The sequence below is a fragment of the Balaenoptera borealis genome (genome assembly GCF_965194805.1).
Source record: "Balaenoptera borealis genome assembly, chromosome: 9".
NCBI lineage: Eukaryota > Metazoa > Chordata > Mammalia > Artiodactyla > Balaenopteridae > Balaenoptera > Balaenoptera borealis.
Genome location: NC_138873.1, coordinates 2,525,745 through 2,540,336, shown reverse-complemented (window position 1 = coordinate 2,540,336; position 14,592 = coordinate 2,525,745). Strand labels below are relative to the sequence as shown.

At 49.4% G+C, this 14,592-nt stretch overlaps 1 protein-coding gene across 1 annotated transcript in view; it reads right to left on the bottom strand.

Annotated features, from left to right (window-relative positions):
- Window positions 1–14,592, bottom strand: part of RPS6KA2 (ribosomal protein S6 kinase A2) — a gene marked incomplete at its 5' end in the record, with an annotated part of 372,896 nt that overhangs the window by 293,974 nt on the left and 64,330 nt on the right. The window contains one exon of the mRNA XM_082404538.1: window positions 9,189–9,239. Coding sequence (XP_082260664.1) covers window positions 9,189–9,239 — 51 coding nt within the window. The remainder of the gene's footprint in view (window positions 1–9,188; window positions 9,240–14,592) is intronic.

Below are 14,592 nucleotides of genomic sequence, written 5' to 3'. Positions count from 1 at the left end.
TTTGAAGCATCAGGCCGTGGCTTCCTTTACAAAACCTAGAATTCCATTTCTCTGGGCCCCCAAGGGATCAGACAGACATCTCAGAGCTGTAGGGTCCAAAACCACCCCATGTGTTCACCACGTCTTTCCTCTTCCCAGGCCCGGGATGCAGGCGGGTTGGTTAGGATGGGACCACATGGCTGAGTCCTCACAGCTGGGATCAGGAGCGCAAGTGACGTTAAAAGGCACAAGTTACCCTCCCTGACCCCCACCCCAGCCTCGTGATTAGAACAAAGAACCCTGGGACGGTGGGCTTGCCAGGTGGAAGCCCCCTGGAGCTCTGAGACCCCTGGGCCTGTGAGAGTAGCTGCCGAGAGCAGCCCCTGGTGTAGTGACCCCGCGAGAAAGACGTGAGCCCCCATATCGTGACGCTCTGGTATTTGGGATTTGCTGGTCACCATGAAGTATCGGAGTCTATCCCATCTGGGCTAAGACAAGTGCAGGAACCTTACAGACAGATCACCCAGCGTCACGGAAAGGAAAATGAGGTCCAAAGAGGCCGTGCAGTAGGGCGGAGGGACAGGGATGTCACCCACAACCTGCCCTCTTCAATCTCCCTCGTCTTCGCTGCTGCCACCCTAACCCTAAACGGATGGAAGGGCATCGTTCTTGATCACTAACCACGACGGCCTAATCCCTTAGCTCTCTTCAGAAGCCACAGGGGCTGTGTGTATGTGTACGTGTGAGTGTGTGTGTGTGTGTGTGCGCGTGGGCATGTGTACGGAGAGGTGGCAGACCTCTCCGAGTACCCAGCACGAGGTAGGCTTACAAACATTTTTCAATGAAAGCATCCTTGGGGGAGCTGCCTCCTCTTTCCACGTACGAGCTGGGCTCTGTCACGCAGGTATCCATCGCACACCGGGGCTGTATCGGGGTGCAGCCAGAGTCGGGGTGCTCCATCGACTCCAGGCCCTAAGAAACTCAGCCTCTAGTAAAACTCCTAGCAGCTTCCAAGTTTCAGGTAAATCAACACCTCCACAGAGGAAAAGCAGCTCTTTGCCACCCCATCCACGCCTGTGAAACTGCTTCATTTCTGCCCTGACTTCCAGGTACAAACAAAAAACAACCACGACCCCTAAGTTTTCCATAGAGAACAGCGACCCCCAACCTGAGGGTACAGAGACTGTTGCAAACTGCCGGTGACCACACGGTACCTGGGTCACCTTCCGTAGGCTGAACGGATGCTGTTTCAGATGTACACGTGGTACAGCTTGCAAATATGAACACCACGATGAACCAATTCATTTCATGTAGAGGCACTGAAGGATTCATGCAGCTTTGCCCAATGCATGGATAACGAAAACGCAACCACTGTGATGTGGGTGGGCGGCCTGTGATTTATTATTGTTTTTATTTTAAACAAGGAGTCTCATACTAAAAAAAAAAAAAAAAAAAATCTGGGACCCACTGACTTAGAGGTCCTGGAGCAAGAGGAGGATCTTAGGAGGAATCCGGTTTCTCGCCTCAGAGCCTCTGATTTCCAGGCTTAGCTGAACCCTGCTTGATGTCGTTTGTTTAGCATGGAAAAAGTGAAGGCTAAGGGTAATTTCAAATTCTTTTTGAGTCATCAAAGGGTTATATGAAGAGAATGTAAACATGTTATTTACTTCCACAAAAGAAATCACAGGAGAAAATGGTCTTTGATTTTGGCAAATGTCTACAACTTAGCACCATCGCTGGGCTAAGACCCTAGAGCCGGAGAGCTCAGGTCCAAGTCTCAGCTCCACCCTCAGCTGTGCGACCTTGGGCAGTAACTGCCTCAGCGTTCCCACCTGTAAAATGGGGACAGGAACGATCACGGTGACTACGTCACACGGATGTGAGTGTTAAAGAGCTAATGTTTGTAAGGTGCTTAGAGTGGTGCCTGGGACATAAAAGCATTATACAAGGGTTTGTTAAACAAATTAAAGGAAAACAAAAAATAAAGGAATAATAAAAACCAAAAAAGTCAACAAAACAAGAGATATAAATGTCCTTTTATCTTGAGAAAGAGCAAAGTGTCCTTTAAAGATTTTTTCCTCAAATTTATGACCTCATGATTCGGTTTTTGTCCACACGTCCACCATCCAATACTGATTATATCACATATAACGCTTTTCAAGAACTCCCCTAAGGTCATTTATTTTAGGATTCTTACTGTTTAGCTAGAAAGAGTGGAAAGCACGCAGAGTTCTAAATGGAAGGGACATGCGTGGAGTCTGCCGACACCAGGGCTGCTGTCAGTGTCTTAACACCGAGCACATGGTCACACCCGCGCTTTGAGGATCACTGCTCAGGGGCTGGTGACCCCCAGTGGGGGAGGGGTACAGATGGCCCTCCTGGCGCACGGGAGCTGAGAGCACATTGGGGTTTAGGGACACTTAAGGGATGGGTGGAAGAAAGGGACCCAAAGGAGGGGGCCCACAAGGAAGAACCACAAGGCAAGGGGAAGCCAGGGGCCTGACCCACCACCGCTAAAGGGAGCGGGCGTTCCCGAGAGGGAGTGTGGTCCATGCTACCGCCGCTGCTGGCAGATCAAGCTGAAGAGGTACCAGGAGGTCATGCAGGGTATCTAGTAACACGGAGCACGTTTCCCTTCTTATGAGAGCGGTTGTGGTGAGATCGAAGCGACCAGAGTAGGTCACAAGCGGACAGAGAGGGCTGGGGGTGGGAAGGGGCGAAGCCGACACGCGGGGACGTCCCGACGGGAAGGCTGGTCGGCCCACGGCCAGCAGGTGTGCAGGACCGGGGGTGGGGGGATGCTGGCCTTCTACCACCCGCTCGAGTCAGGGCCATGAGCCTCCCCAAGCACCGGAGCTGGAGGGTCAATACTCTCAAAAGTGCAGTGGAAATCCTCGATGACGAATGAGCAACTTCTAATAACGTGAACGGAACGTTTGTGAAAAGAACCTGGAGACCACAAGCAACAAATATATCTGTATTTTTGTGAACGTATCATTTGTATTCTACACATTTATATATTTATAGAGAGAGTATATCTGTGTGTGTTTATGTATACGTATAAATATATATATGGAAGAAAAACTAAGTACTTAGAAGATCTGACAGTTTATCTCCCGTTCAGTTCCATCCTTTCACAGCCACCCAGCCAGGTGACCTGGCCTAACCAAAGTCATATTTACCAAGTAGCCGAGTGCGGCAAGGGTAGGACTCCGCCCCAGGTCCGTGGGCTTCTGGTCTGGTCCTTTTCTCATCCTACAACGTGACCACACTACTGGTCAAAGCCAGTGCTGTAACGAACGGTATAAAGAACGGTCGCTGTGTGCTGAGGAAGGGAAGCACCCCAAAGTAAAATCATACGAGAAGCATCACAGGATTAGGGCGACATTATGCCTTCGAGAAAGGGGTATGGAGAGCTCTTTCTGTCGAAGCAGTCGCGGGTGTTGACATCGTAAGGCCTGGGGCATCTCTAGCCCAATAAGTTGTGTTTCCCAGGCTGTGCTCCACAGAAAACCAAGGGCTGGGGAAAGCTCCCAGGCGTGGCCGGGGCCGCTGCTGGCTGCTATTCCGCAGGTGCGTCAGGTACGGCTGGCCGGCCAAGCAGCTCCCCACTCTGACATCTTTAATCCCCCCTGGAGTCACTGCATTTGTAGCTGATCGACAGGCTGGGTGCACACTAGTATAGAGCCTCATACAAGGCCAACTTGTAATAAAACAATAGTAGCTTTGTTTAACTTTTAGGAGATTATAGAAGATAGCTATGATTTCCCATGGCTCTTTTCTCCCCCATGAGACCATGATTTAGAAAATGCTACCCTAAATTGCAGTAGCAGGTGTAAGATGGCGAGCTGGCATTTATAAGAGAGAACTGAAAAGCTTCCTGCTTGCTTGAAAGACATAAGACTAAGCATCACCTTTTGGTTGTACTGACCTCCAGCCCCTCGTCTGTACGAGCAGTAACAACGGTAAGGAAACAGTGACCCCGTGAAGCTGCCTGACCGATGGCAGGTACACAGTTCTGATGAGTGGAGGGAGTGAGTAGGAAGTTAGGTGCTGGCCTTCACGATGGCACAGTCCTAATGCCTGTTAGAAATAAACAGAGCACTTCCTCCTTCTCTGGTTGGCCACAGGGCAATGTCATTATGGCCATGATTATGACTGAGACATTTACAAGGTGAGCTACAAATGTCAAGCAGAAATCTCAAGCCCTTTGGGTTGCTTGGGTGTATAATTATGATGACAACTCTTATGCCGCCTAGTAAATTGCAATGACTTGTCAGTTAATGAATTGACTACTTCTTTTCATGCTCTTTGTCACTAAATGCCACTAAATTTCCCCTTCAGTTGGTGAAATTATCTAAGATATTAGTGTTAGCCATCTGTTATTAAATCCCAGACATCTGTAATATAATCATCACCGAATGACTATAGTTATTTTAATATTTTTAGGATGACTTGAGTCTTAGCTAATTATTTCTTAAAATATGATTATTGCATTAGTAGTTTAAATTTCTTTGGAAATTATAGAAAAGCATGAAGAAGAAACAAGGATCACCTGGGATCCTAGAACTTAATGAACAAGCTTAGGAATTTGGGGATTTTTTTTCCTGTAAATCTTGTCAGTTTTGGTTGGGGGATGGGAAGTTGTAGCTGAATATGTTAAAATTTGGGGTGAGCTTTTTCCCTAAAATTAATGTTTAGTTTTTTTCCCAGATATCCCCAAAGGAAATTTTAAAGTATGACCTCGATCAAAGGATTTTCCTAGCTCCACATCTGCCTCTGAATACTTAGCTAGTTTCCACTGAAGAGCTACACACAGATTGGGAGAGACCGTCCAACAACTACAGAAATATAGGAATGAGACTGTATTTGTCTCTTTCGTGACTGTTCAAGGAGGGAATGAAAAAAGCGCAGAGGTTGCATTGTGCTTCTTTTTAGTTGTAGGCATCTCCTCTGCTACCATCACTGTTCTGGAACCATCCCTTGGTACCCCACCTGCCCCGTGGAGATGTCTGCACCCATCCTTGTGACACTGCAGTCCTGATGTGCCTTCGTTTACCTGCCCCAGGTCTGCGAAGGGGGGCGGGGGGGATGTAACCCCTGCCCTGCACAGACGTCCACACACCCACTGTGGCCTGAACGCAGGAAGAGCCTTAACCCGGAGCTGAGTCAGTGGAGGTGGAGGCAGCTCAGCTCCATGGCAGAACTTCCGTCCCTGAAAACAGACTGAAAACCCAGATTCCTGCATCTGATTCCCTCTGCTCCACACATTTGTTAATGTGACCCATCACCTTCCCCTCGTCAACACTACCAAGACGCAAAGCACACCTGTGAACATCAATTCACGTGCTTCAGGATTCAAGGCAGAGGCGAGAAAAGATTTGGTGAAAAAGACGCAGTAATTAAGAAAAATCACCGTTATTCCAAGGCTCCAAATCCTCAGAGGATCAATTTGGTCCTGGATGAGAAGATGAAGCCATGGTCATTACAAGGCAAAACAGAAAAGAGAAACCAGCCAGCTCATGCTTCCCTTTCAAAATTCGAACCTGAAAGCTACTTTGTGACTCAGTTGGGGACTGTCTGTCATACAGGAGTGTCTCAGCTGGGCCTCCACTCGCCAGGAATTCCGGAAAAGAGGCGAGGCCGGGTTAATATTCCACCAATATTTATTGAGTGGCCACCGTGTTCCACGCACACCAGCAGAGTTTTAACTAAGTTTCTTTTCAAAGGGTTAAGTTTGAGTCACCACCTTATTTAGTTGCATATTGAGGTATCTGGCAAAAGAATGGATTGTTTCAGAAATTATTAGGAATTAAAACAACATCAGGGCTTCCCAGGTGGTGCAGTGGTTAAGAATCCGCCTACCAATGCAGGAGACACAGGTTCGAGCCCTGGGCCGGGAAGATCCCACATGCCACGGAGCAACTAAGCCCGGGTGCCACAACTACTGAGCCTGTGCTCTAGAGCCCGCGAGCCACAACTACTGAGCCCGTGAGCCACAACTACTGAAGCCCGCGTGCCCCCAACAAGAGAAGCCACCACAATGAGAAGCCCGCGCACCGCAACAAAGAGTAGCCCCTGCTCTCAGCAACTAGAGAAAGCCCGCGCGCAGCAACGAAGACCCAACGCAGCCAAAAATAAAAAACAAATAATTAAATAAATTTATAAAAAAAACCAAACAAACACCAAACAGGCACAACACAAACACACACACCCCCTGATGTCAGGCAGGCGGTGGACAGGTGCGTATGGGGCACAGGGCCTGTCCTCACGTCCGGGCACAGCCTTGGCCTTGCTCTTCATCTTCGTGCAAGACTGTCTGTCTGCCCTTGTCTCCCCTCGTAAAACTGCAGTCTGGCCTCAAGTCCTGCACAGTAATGACCAGGAGTGGCCTCATTCCTCTGCTCCAAACAGCAGGAAACTGAGGGAACAATTGCTTTTTCTTTCCTATACAGTTCCACCCAATCAATAGCTCACTGAACAATCCACTCTCTAAAAAGGGCATGTGTGTTCATTCCAAAGCAGTAAAGAAAAAAAAAAAAAAGAGGGAAAAGACCAAAACCACCCTTACAGGGGCAGAAGCTGCTCTAAAGAAGCCACCCTTCTGTCCTGTGCAGGGTGAGTGCTTGGGCAAAGAAATATCCTCCCCTTGGAATTTTAACCTCCTCTGTCTCCTTTTTAAATTTCTTCTTATAAAATCAAATAAAGAGTGAAACCATAATAGAGAAAGAGGAAATTCAATTAGCTGTTAAACAGGAGGCCAGCGGGGGTTTATCACGTGAACGATGCAAATGACTAATCGCTGTGTCAGCCTATCAGCTGCTTCCACGACATTCCTGGTAAAATATCATTATATTTCCTATCAAAGTTGTAAGTAGTACCTGCTCACACCCCAGCAGCTAAATCTGTGTTAGGATTTTAAACAGGAGCCCCTCTAATACTCTCAGTTGGTGTAACAATCTGTTTAACACAGAGTTTTGCAAAGTCTTATTAAAAATACATATGGAAAGAGAGGGGGAGAGAGAGAGGGAAAGGAAAACTCTTGTGATTCACTGCTGTCTTAGGACCTTTTGCATACTTTCAGGGTGCTCCCAGGTCTGATTTGTGGGTTTTATCCTCAATATAAGAAGGGACTCCTGCTCATCATATTCAAGGTGGATCTGAAAACACGCCCGAGCATTTTCACCCACTGGAGGGCTACGAGTCCTAGAGGGGAGCAGGCCACCCCCAGCAGCTGCTCCTGGGCTCCCAGAAGCCTCGACTAGGATGTGATCCAGGCCTGATAGCAACAACCACCCTCCTTGAAAAGCTTTCCAGTCCCGACCGTGGCTCTTACAGGCCACACCTTGTAGGCCTGGCCATCGATTGCAGAGGAAATGACGCCCGAGGGCCCCGCATCCCTATCACACCCCGGTACCCAGCCCATCACCCACCAGACTCCTTTTATTTGCCTACGTTCATTTCTACGACCAAGAAAAGAGCAATGTGCTCATCCTGAAACGTCACTCCTGTTCGCTGGGGCTGGTCCAAACGCAGATCATGATGATGAGTACGACGATGAGACTTGATTTTTCCACCAGACACACAGTTCCTCACGCATCTGTGTGCTTCCATATAAAGCCAAATAACATCTTGCTAAGAATCACCAGCTGGAGCTTAATTATTTTTTCCTTGAACAGGTTATAAACTAGACCAAGAATAGGTTATGAGAAAAGTATAAAGGTCAATTTCGTGCCACAACTCACTTTGTTTCCTGAGTTTACTAAAATTAGGACGCAGTTCAAAACAGTCCTGACATCTGTCTAGTCACTTAGCTAAAATAATTAGAACCGCCTTGATTTTATATAGCCATATAAAAAAAATCATTAATTTTTAATTCTACTGGCACAATTTTTATGTCTAATAAGGAAATCTAATTCATACAAGCTGAGAGTAGCGAGGACCTTTTTTTCAACCAAATTCTTCGTGTTGGGCTGTTGACAAAAATACAATCAGACCCGGAGAGGAAAAGCCCAAGTGTGTAAAAAGTAACACCCTGGCATTCAGTGATAAGCATTGTTTGCATGAATACCAGCAACCAAATGCAAGCTCGGCCACTCACAGCCCCAGCTTCCTTTGCTCCAGGAATACAGGTCCTGGAACTACCGGGGCTCCGCACAGCCCCTGGGGACCCCAGACCCACGGTGAGTTGCTGAGAAGCCTTCACTTCTTGGAGCAGCTCCCGACCTGCACGGGTTCCAGGTGGCCCACCACCTTGGCAAGGCTGGTGAAACAGGACTATTAAGAAAGATGCCAATATGCCGAAAACCAGGCGTGTTTCTGTCTAGGAGGAACAGAACGTAGTCTGATGCAATCACGTAAATTAAATAAGCCTGACCTGAACCCTGGCTTCTGTGACCTGTTTGGTAGCTACAGGGAACAGGCCCATTGTACCTGCCGTGCCTGCGGGGAATCTGTAGCCCCGACAATTACAGGTGCCTCGGCTTTGCTAGTACACGTAGCATTACTATTGCTGGGATCATGGGAGCTGGAGAAACAAAACACCCAGAAAACCGCCTCATAAAATTCCTTACTTATAATGGGAGTATTTGAACCAGATGGCTGCTTGAAATACTATAAGAAATCTACCTCCATCTAAAACAATTCATTTTAGGCCTAATTCCCACAGAAGCTTCCGATGGACCCTGAACATGCACGCAGTAGGGTCCTGAAGCTGGCCGGCCGCCAGCCCACCAATCCCCAGGCAGACAGCACGCGACACCCAGCATCCCAGCCCTGTCTTGCTCTGATATCTCACTTGCTGTTTTTAACGCCAGCATATTGTGAAGGCACGTAATAGAGTTTTAAAAGAATGGCTGCACATAAAATCACATATATTATACCCCCAGTGGCCCACAGACTCAGAATAAAACTCTCAGTCTTCCTGGGAAAGCAGGATGACTTTCCCAGTTTGACGCACAAGGCAGACCCCTGCCGTACGAAGATGTTATTACACAACTCGCATTTCTGTGTTTCGCGCAGAACATCAAAGAATTTACATTGTACTGTGTAGGGCTGTGCTCTTCTGAAAGCACACCACAGCTGGCTCTGCTGGACTTCGGGCAGCGTAAAATAACCAAAAAAAATTGAAAAAGACTTCACGTTTAACATTAAAAAAATGTAACTGATATTTGCACGGAGGCAGACAAGCCAACGCGAGTGCTACTTACCTCAGCTGACGGGGCTGCCTTTGTCTCAAGTGAGGTCGGGTCACACTTGCCCTGTGGGAGCAGAAAGTGAAGAAAATTCCTTTAAGTCACAGGATGTCGTTGACGGTAGCTCCTTAGTGAGGACAGTTACACGGACACTCACCAAGCCTGGCAGTTTTTTGTTTCTAAACATAAATCTCCACATGATTTTCAATAATTTGAGGAGTTTCACTAGCTTTCAGGAAGCCCTTCAGTAAACACCGAAAGAAGGGAACTGGCAAACTTTTGTGCAACTTTTACGATTCAGCCAAAGGAAGTGATGTTCCCATCACCAACCTCAAAACGCAACCAGAAAAAAAAAAAAGTCACTTGTTAATCTCCAGACACACAGCATTTGACTAGGGAGCTGTGCTTATCACCAGGGGCTGGGCTAACGTCTTAAGGTGACTTCAAGGCCCTCCATCCTACAGAAGGTGTTCATTCCAGCTACAGGGGAGAAGAATTCTAATCTGTAAACAGGCTAAGGGACACCTAATTAAAATTCCAATCATGTTCAATCATAGGGGTTCAGCCTAGAGACACACACGTCGAGGACACTCTTCCTCTTCCCAAGCCTCTCTCAGGCTGGAATCAAAGTTTGAAATAACCTGAAGATTTTACTTAGGAAAGTGGCTTTAGGGTCTGGAGAACAGAAATCACGCCTCTGCCCACTTCTGCACACACGGCCCTGTGGATGTGCAATTTTCATTTTCTGCGTTATCCCTCATTTCTCCTCTGTTCTCTGTTCCTGGGCTCAAACCCACTAAAACACAAGATGGAGAAAGGGGCCACATTTAAATTAATCTCTTTCACCCCTGACTAATAATGGTGGCTCAAGGGTCAGAAGACAGAGGGGCCGAATCCCCCCCCCATGACTTTGGGACACGCTCCTGCCTAACGGGCAGTAGAACAGGGGTCCTGGGGGGACTCCACCGAGAGAGAAATCTGCACAGCTGTCACTACCATCCCAAGTTCACCCTGCACCACCTCTGTGTCCCAACACAACTGACAGAGGACAGTTACCTGCAAGCGCTTTAATTTCTTTACATTCCTGGTTCTCCACATTGGATGCACGTTAGAAACAAACTCCCAGATCCAATAAACCAGTGCGTCTGGGGACAGAATCCTGGCCCGTCGGTACCTGCAACACCTCCAGGTGCAGCTCAGTGCAGACAAGGCTGCGAGCCTGGCTCTTGCTCCTCTGTCCTGGCTTTATGTCCCCAGCTGGACGGTGATGGTTAAATGGCAGGAACACGTTTCCTTCTACGTGATTTGCTGCTTGTTTTTGCAGCTCGTATACCAGCTTGCACCGCACGGGGCATATAGGGCCAACGTCTATGGTCTTTCCACCCACAGTGCTTCTCCCTCCTCAGCAAATGCTACCTTTCCTTCTGTGGGAAGGAAATCCCACGCGGTCCAGTGAAAGCGACCCCACCACAATCACGCACCACTGGCGGGGGTGTGAGTCAGGCCCCGTCATCCTGTGGGTGCAGTGCCGGCTCAGAGACAGGCATGAGACCCACAGCAGGGGAGGCCCACCCAGGCTGGAGCCACTGGTGGCCACTATGCAGATGCTCTGAGTCTAGAGTTTGTTACCTAGGAAATGGGCCTGGAATCAAAGATGGAGAGAAAGTCAGCGTCCTACTGACAGTTTCAAGACCTTTGGATTCAAACCTGCCAGAAGCCACCTCTCTTCAATGACAGGAGCTGATAAATTGACAGTTTTGCTTAAGCCAGTTTGAGTTGGTTTCTGCAACTTGAAAAAGGGTGAGCCCTAATGCCACATAAGTGATGTGTTTACCAATGAATGCCTAATAGCAAGACACGGGGGTCCCCAAAGCACCACAACACCATGCATTCACCCATTACCTTACCCCACGACCAAGCCCCAAGGACCACCTCCTCATGCGGGGTGCGCCCTGACCCCGGCCAGCTCAGAACCCAGGGGCTGTGCACGCAGGGCACTCAGTGTTCGGGGGTTCTCCCTGCAAAAGGCAAGTTGCTAAATTCTGCATATTCCCTCCTTTAGAATCACTAATCCTCGCTCTCATTTTTCTGGGTCCCCACTTTGCAGACAAGGTTTACAGAACTGAACCGGGGAATCAGGAATGACTTAGAAACGATGCTCCTCCAGTCATTCCGCAGCCACACCCTCCCGCCATTGGTCCCTCCGCTTCCTCCCGCTGCCCCCCAGCCATCCCCTCCACTCCACGGTCAGCCAAACTCAAACGTGGGTGCACGGGGGCAGGGGCTCTTTCGACTCCAAGGCTGAAGCCCCAGGCCTCACTACTGTAGTCCCCTTCCAGACCCCACCTCCTTCCCCTGAAGCACGCGTGCAGGTGGCAGGCGGGGTGGAAGACAGAGAAGGCAGTGGGGCGGCGAGGATGCTCACGGTTCCCGATGACACCCCCGGCTCGGGGTTTCCTATCGGCCCAGCAGGAAATCCTGACTCTAAATCGGTCCACGTTCCTCTTCTTCCTCTTCCCCCCGAGCCCATCCTGTTACATCCCGGCCACCTCGTTCACGTCAAAATGTGTCTAGCGTGATTTCAATACCATCATGGCTAGCTCCACGAGGAAAAAAAGCTAGAGTGCGGTGATGTAAGACCCTTCGTACAAGAGGACTGAACTCCAGGTGTATTCTGTGAAGAGGAAACTTGTCAGCCTTGTTTGTGGGAAACAAACCAGGGCAAGCAACTATTTTTGTGTTTTATTGGTTTGAAATAAAACATCAGAAATTTCTAAACAAATGATCAATGACCATTTTGGGAAAAAATGTGGCTTGGATATTTTCGTAAAGCTCTAGAAAGCAGTCGTGTGCCGCGGGACACACGTGAGAGGCATGCGCCGCTGTGTTCACGGTGTTTGGAATTTCTAGTCTGGATGACAAAGCTTTATGTGATCTCTGTGGGTCTTTTAACAGCAGCCTTCAAGTATATAAAGCTGACAGTCCAGTTTTATAATGCGAGAGGGGTCTGGCTCGCTCCCCGACTCCTGTTTACTAGAAGACTTTGTGCGCAGTCCTCAAAAGCCGCATTTAGTTAGGTAAGCAGTTGACAGAATGAACACGCTCTTACTTCCTAAATGAAATTAGTACATGGGATTGATTCTTGGAGAGCTTGGTCCTTTCAAGCCAGGATTTGGCTGGCGTACTGCTGATGTCTTTAATTAACAAATGTGCACACAGTTGACAGCTGCTGGTCTTGGAGAAGGCTGGGGCTCACCTGCCTGCCTCGCCCCGCCACCCGGCCCACCAGCCAGCACTGCTGAACGTTCAGGAGATGCAGCAGCGTGGGGCTGGGGCTCAGGCCCTAGAGCAGCAGACCAGAGGGTGTTTCCGGGCACCAGGTGCTGGGCAAGTCACTTAACCTCTGTGCCTCGGTTTCCTCGTTTGCCAAGCTGAGATGAGGCAGTACCTGCCGTCTGGGGGAGCTGGGAGAAACGAGCTGTACATTTTAGGCGCCCAGCATGCAGGAGCCTCAGTCAGTGTTGGCCATGGGGATGCTGTAGGAAGATGAAGGGGTTCCCCAAGTGGAGTAGTAGACAGGGGCCCCAAGACGGCCCGCCCTTGTCTGCGAGCACTGCCATCCGTTCTGGGATCCCCGAGGAGTCAGCATCCAGGGGCTTGAGTAGATCTAAGGGTCCTTTATTCCACCGGCTGGCTTGTGAAGGTGGAACAGCAAAGCAGAGACAGCAGAGGGCACCAGAGACACTGGTACACAGGACTGAGTCCTGCTTGACCCAAAGACCGCGCTGGACACCACCCAAATCCTACTCCTTATAAGCAATGACGCTACAAATCAATGTAAGGGTCTGTCGTTTTGGAACCCTTTAGAAATTACCAAAACAATTCACTTAATCTGTTGGATAAACCATTCCTCTGCTGTACTGAGTCTTAAACGTCTTCGGACGGCGGTGGCTTTAATGTCCACATCCACCCCTGCCCCACACACAGCCCTGCAGCGGGGCCTGCTGTTTTGGGGGCGTCTGTGGGTCCGCGTGTCCTATAACCCTCACTCATCGTGGTGGCTTCTCCCGCCCAGCCTGCGTCGTCCACCACGAGGTGGCAGCAGAGGACGCAGCCCGGGAGAACCTCCTGCCTGGGCACCTGCTGCTGGACAGGCCTGTGTCCTGAGGCCTTACCGAGGCTCCCGGGAATAAAGCGCTGCCTTCACACGCGGACCAACTGTAAGGAAGGCAGGGCTTGTTCTCCATAACCTCTCCTTTAAAGACCCTCCTCTCCCCCTTGCCCGGGGACCCAAAGCTCCAGAGATCCGTGGGCTGTGTCTGGGTTTCCATGGACTCTAAGGGGTTAATAGGTGTGTTACAGTGTCAGCCAAGAAACTGGCCCTCTTAAGCCGTTTGCTGGTTTCTGGGCTGTGACCTGTGTCCCTTCTAGATAAAACAAACCAAGGGGTGTGTCACTAATTGCAGGGGAGGCCAAGCCCTGACTGGATGGGAATGGGTGCCCCTCCTGGCGGCTGCGGCTCCTTCCCCTCTGCCCCGGCTCTGGGCTGGGTCTGCGATAAATGGATGGAGAGCCGCCCAGAGGACACCTACCTCCAGTGAGAAGCAGATAAATGTACCCAAGGACTATGTCACTGTGCACACTTAGAGATGAGGGAAAACAGAACAGAAAGTGGCTCAAGGAATAACTGAGTTGTAAGAAGGAAGGAAGGAGAGGTGAACCCACGGGGGCTAAAAGAGGGGGCCCAGGGGGCTGGACCACCCCTGCGGTCTGCAATCTCTGCTTAGATTTTTTAAAATTTTCTACATTGAGGTGAATTTCACATAAGATGAAGCAATTAAAATGTATAATTCAGTGGTATTTAGTGCATCCACCGTGTTGTGTAACCATTACCACTATCCAGTTCCAAAATAGCTTCATCACTTCAGAAGAAAAGCCGTACGCACTAAGCAGTCCCTCCTCACTCCCCGCCCGCACCCAGGCCCTGGCAACCAGCAGTCTACGCTCTGTCTCTGCGGATGTACCCTCTGGAAATTTCACATCAGTGGAATCAGACTGTGAAAATAAATAAAGGAACCTCATTTTAAATGGAGCTGGGGAGCCCTGAAGGGGCAACTCTCCCTTGTACACCAGCCCTGCATCACCAGCGGGAAGGAGGAGGAAGAAGAGAATCATTTTGACGAGGGAGGACACTTTTCACCCAGGAATTTCATCTCCTGCTTTAAGAAGAGAAGGAAGATCCCTCCCTGCCCCAGCGACAAGGCGCTAGCTACTCTTTGCAGCCAACGAGAAACCGCCAAACCTCAAACTCCAGGTTCTTCCCTAGTAAACTTGGGTTCAAAACAACCCTCCCCAATTTCCGCCTAAAACCTAATAGAGGCCGATCTTCGCCTTGTCTCTTTGGACTTGGCTACGGTTT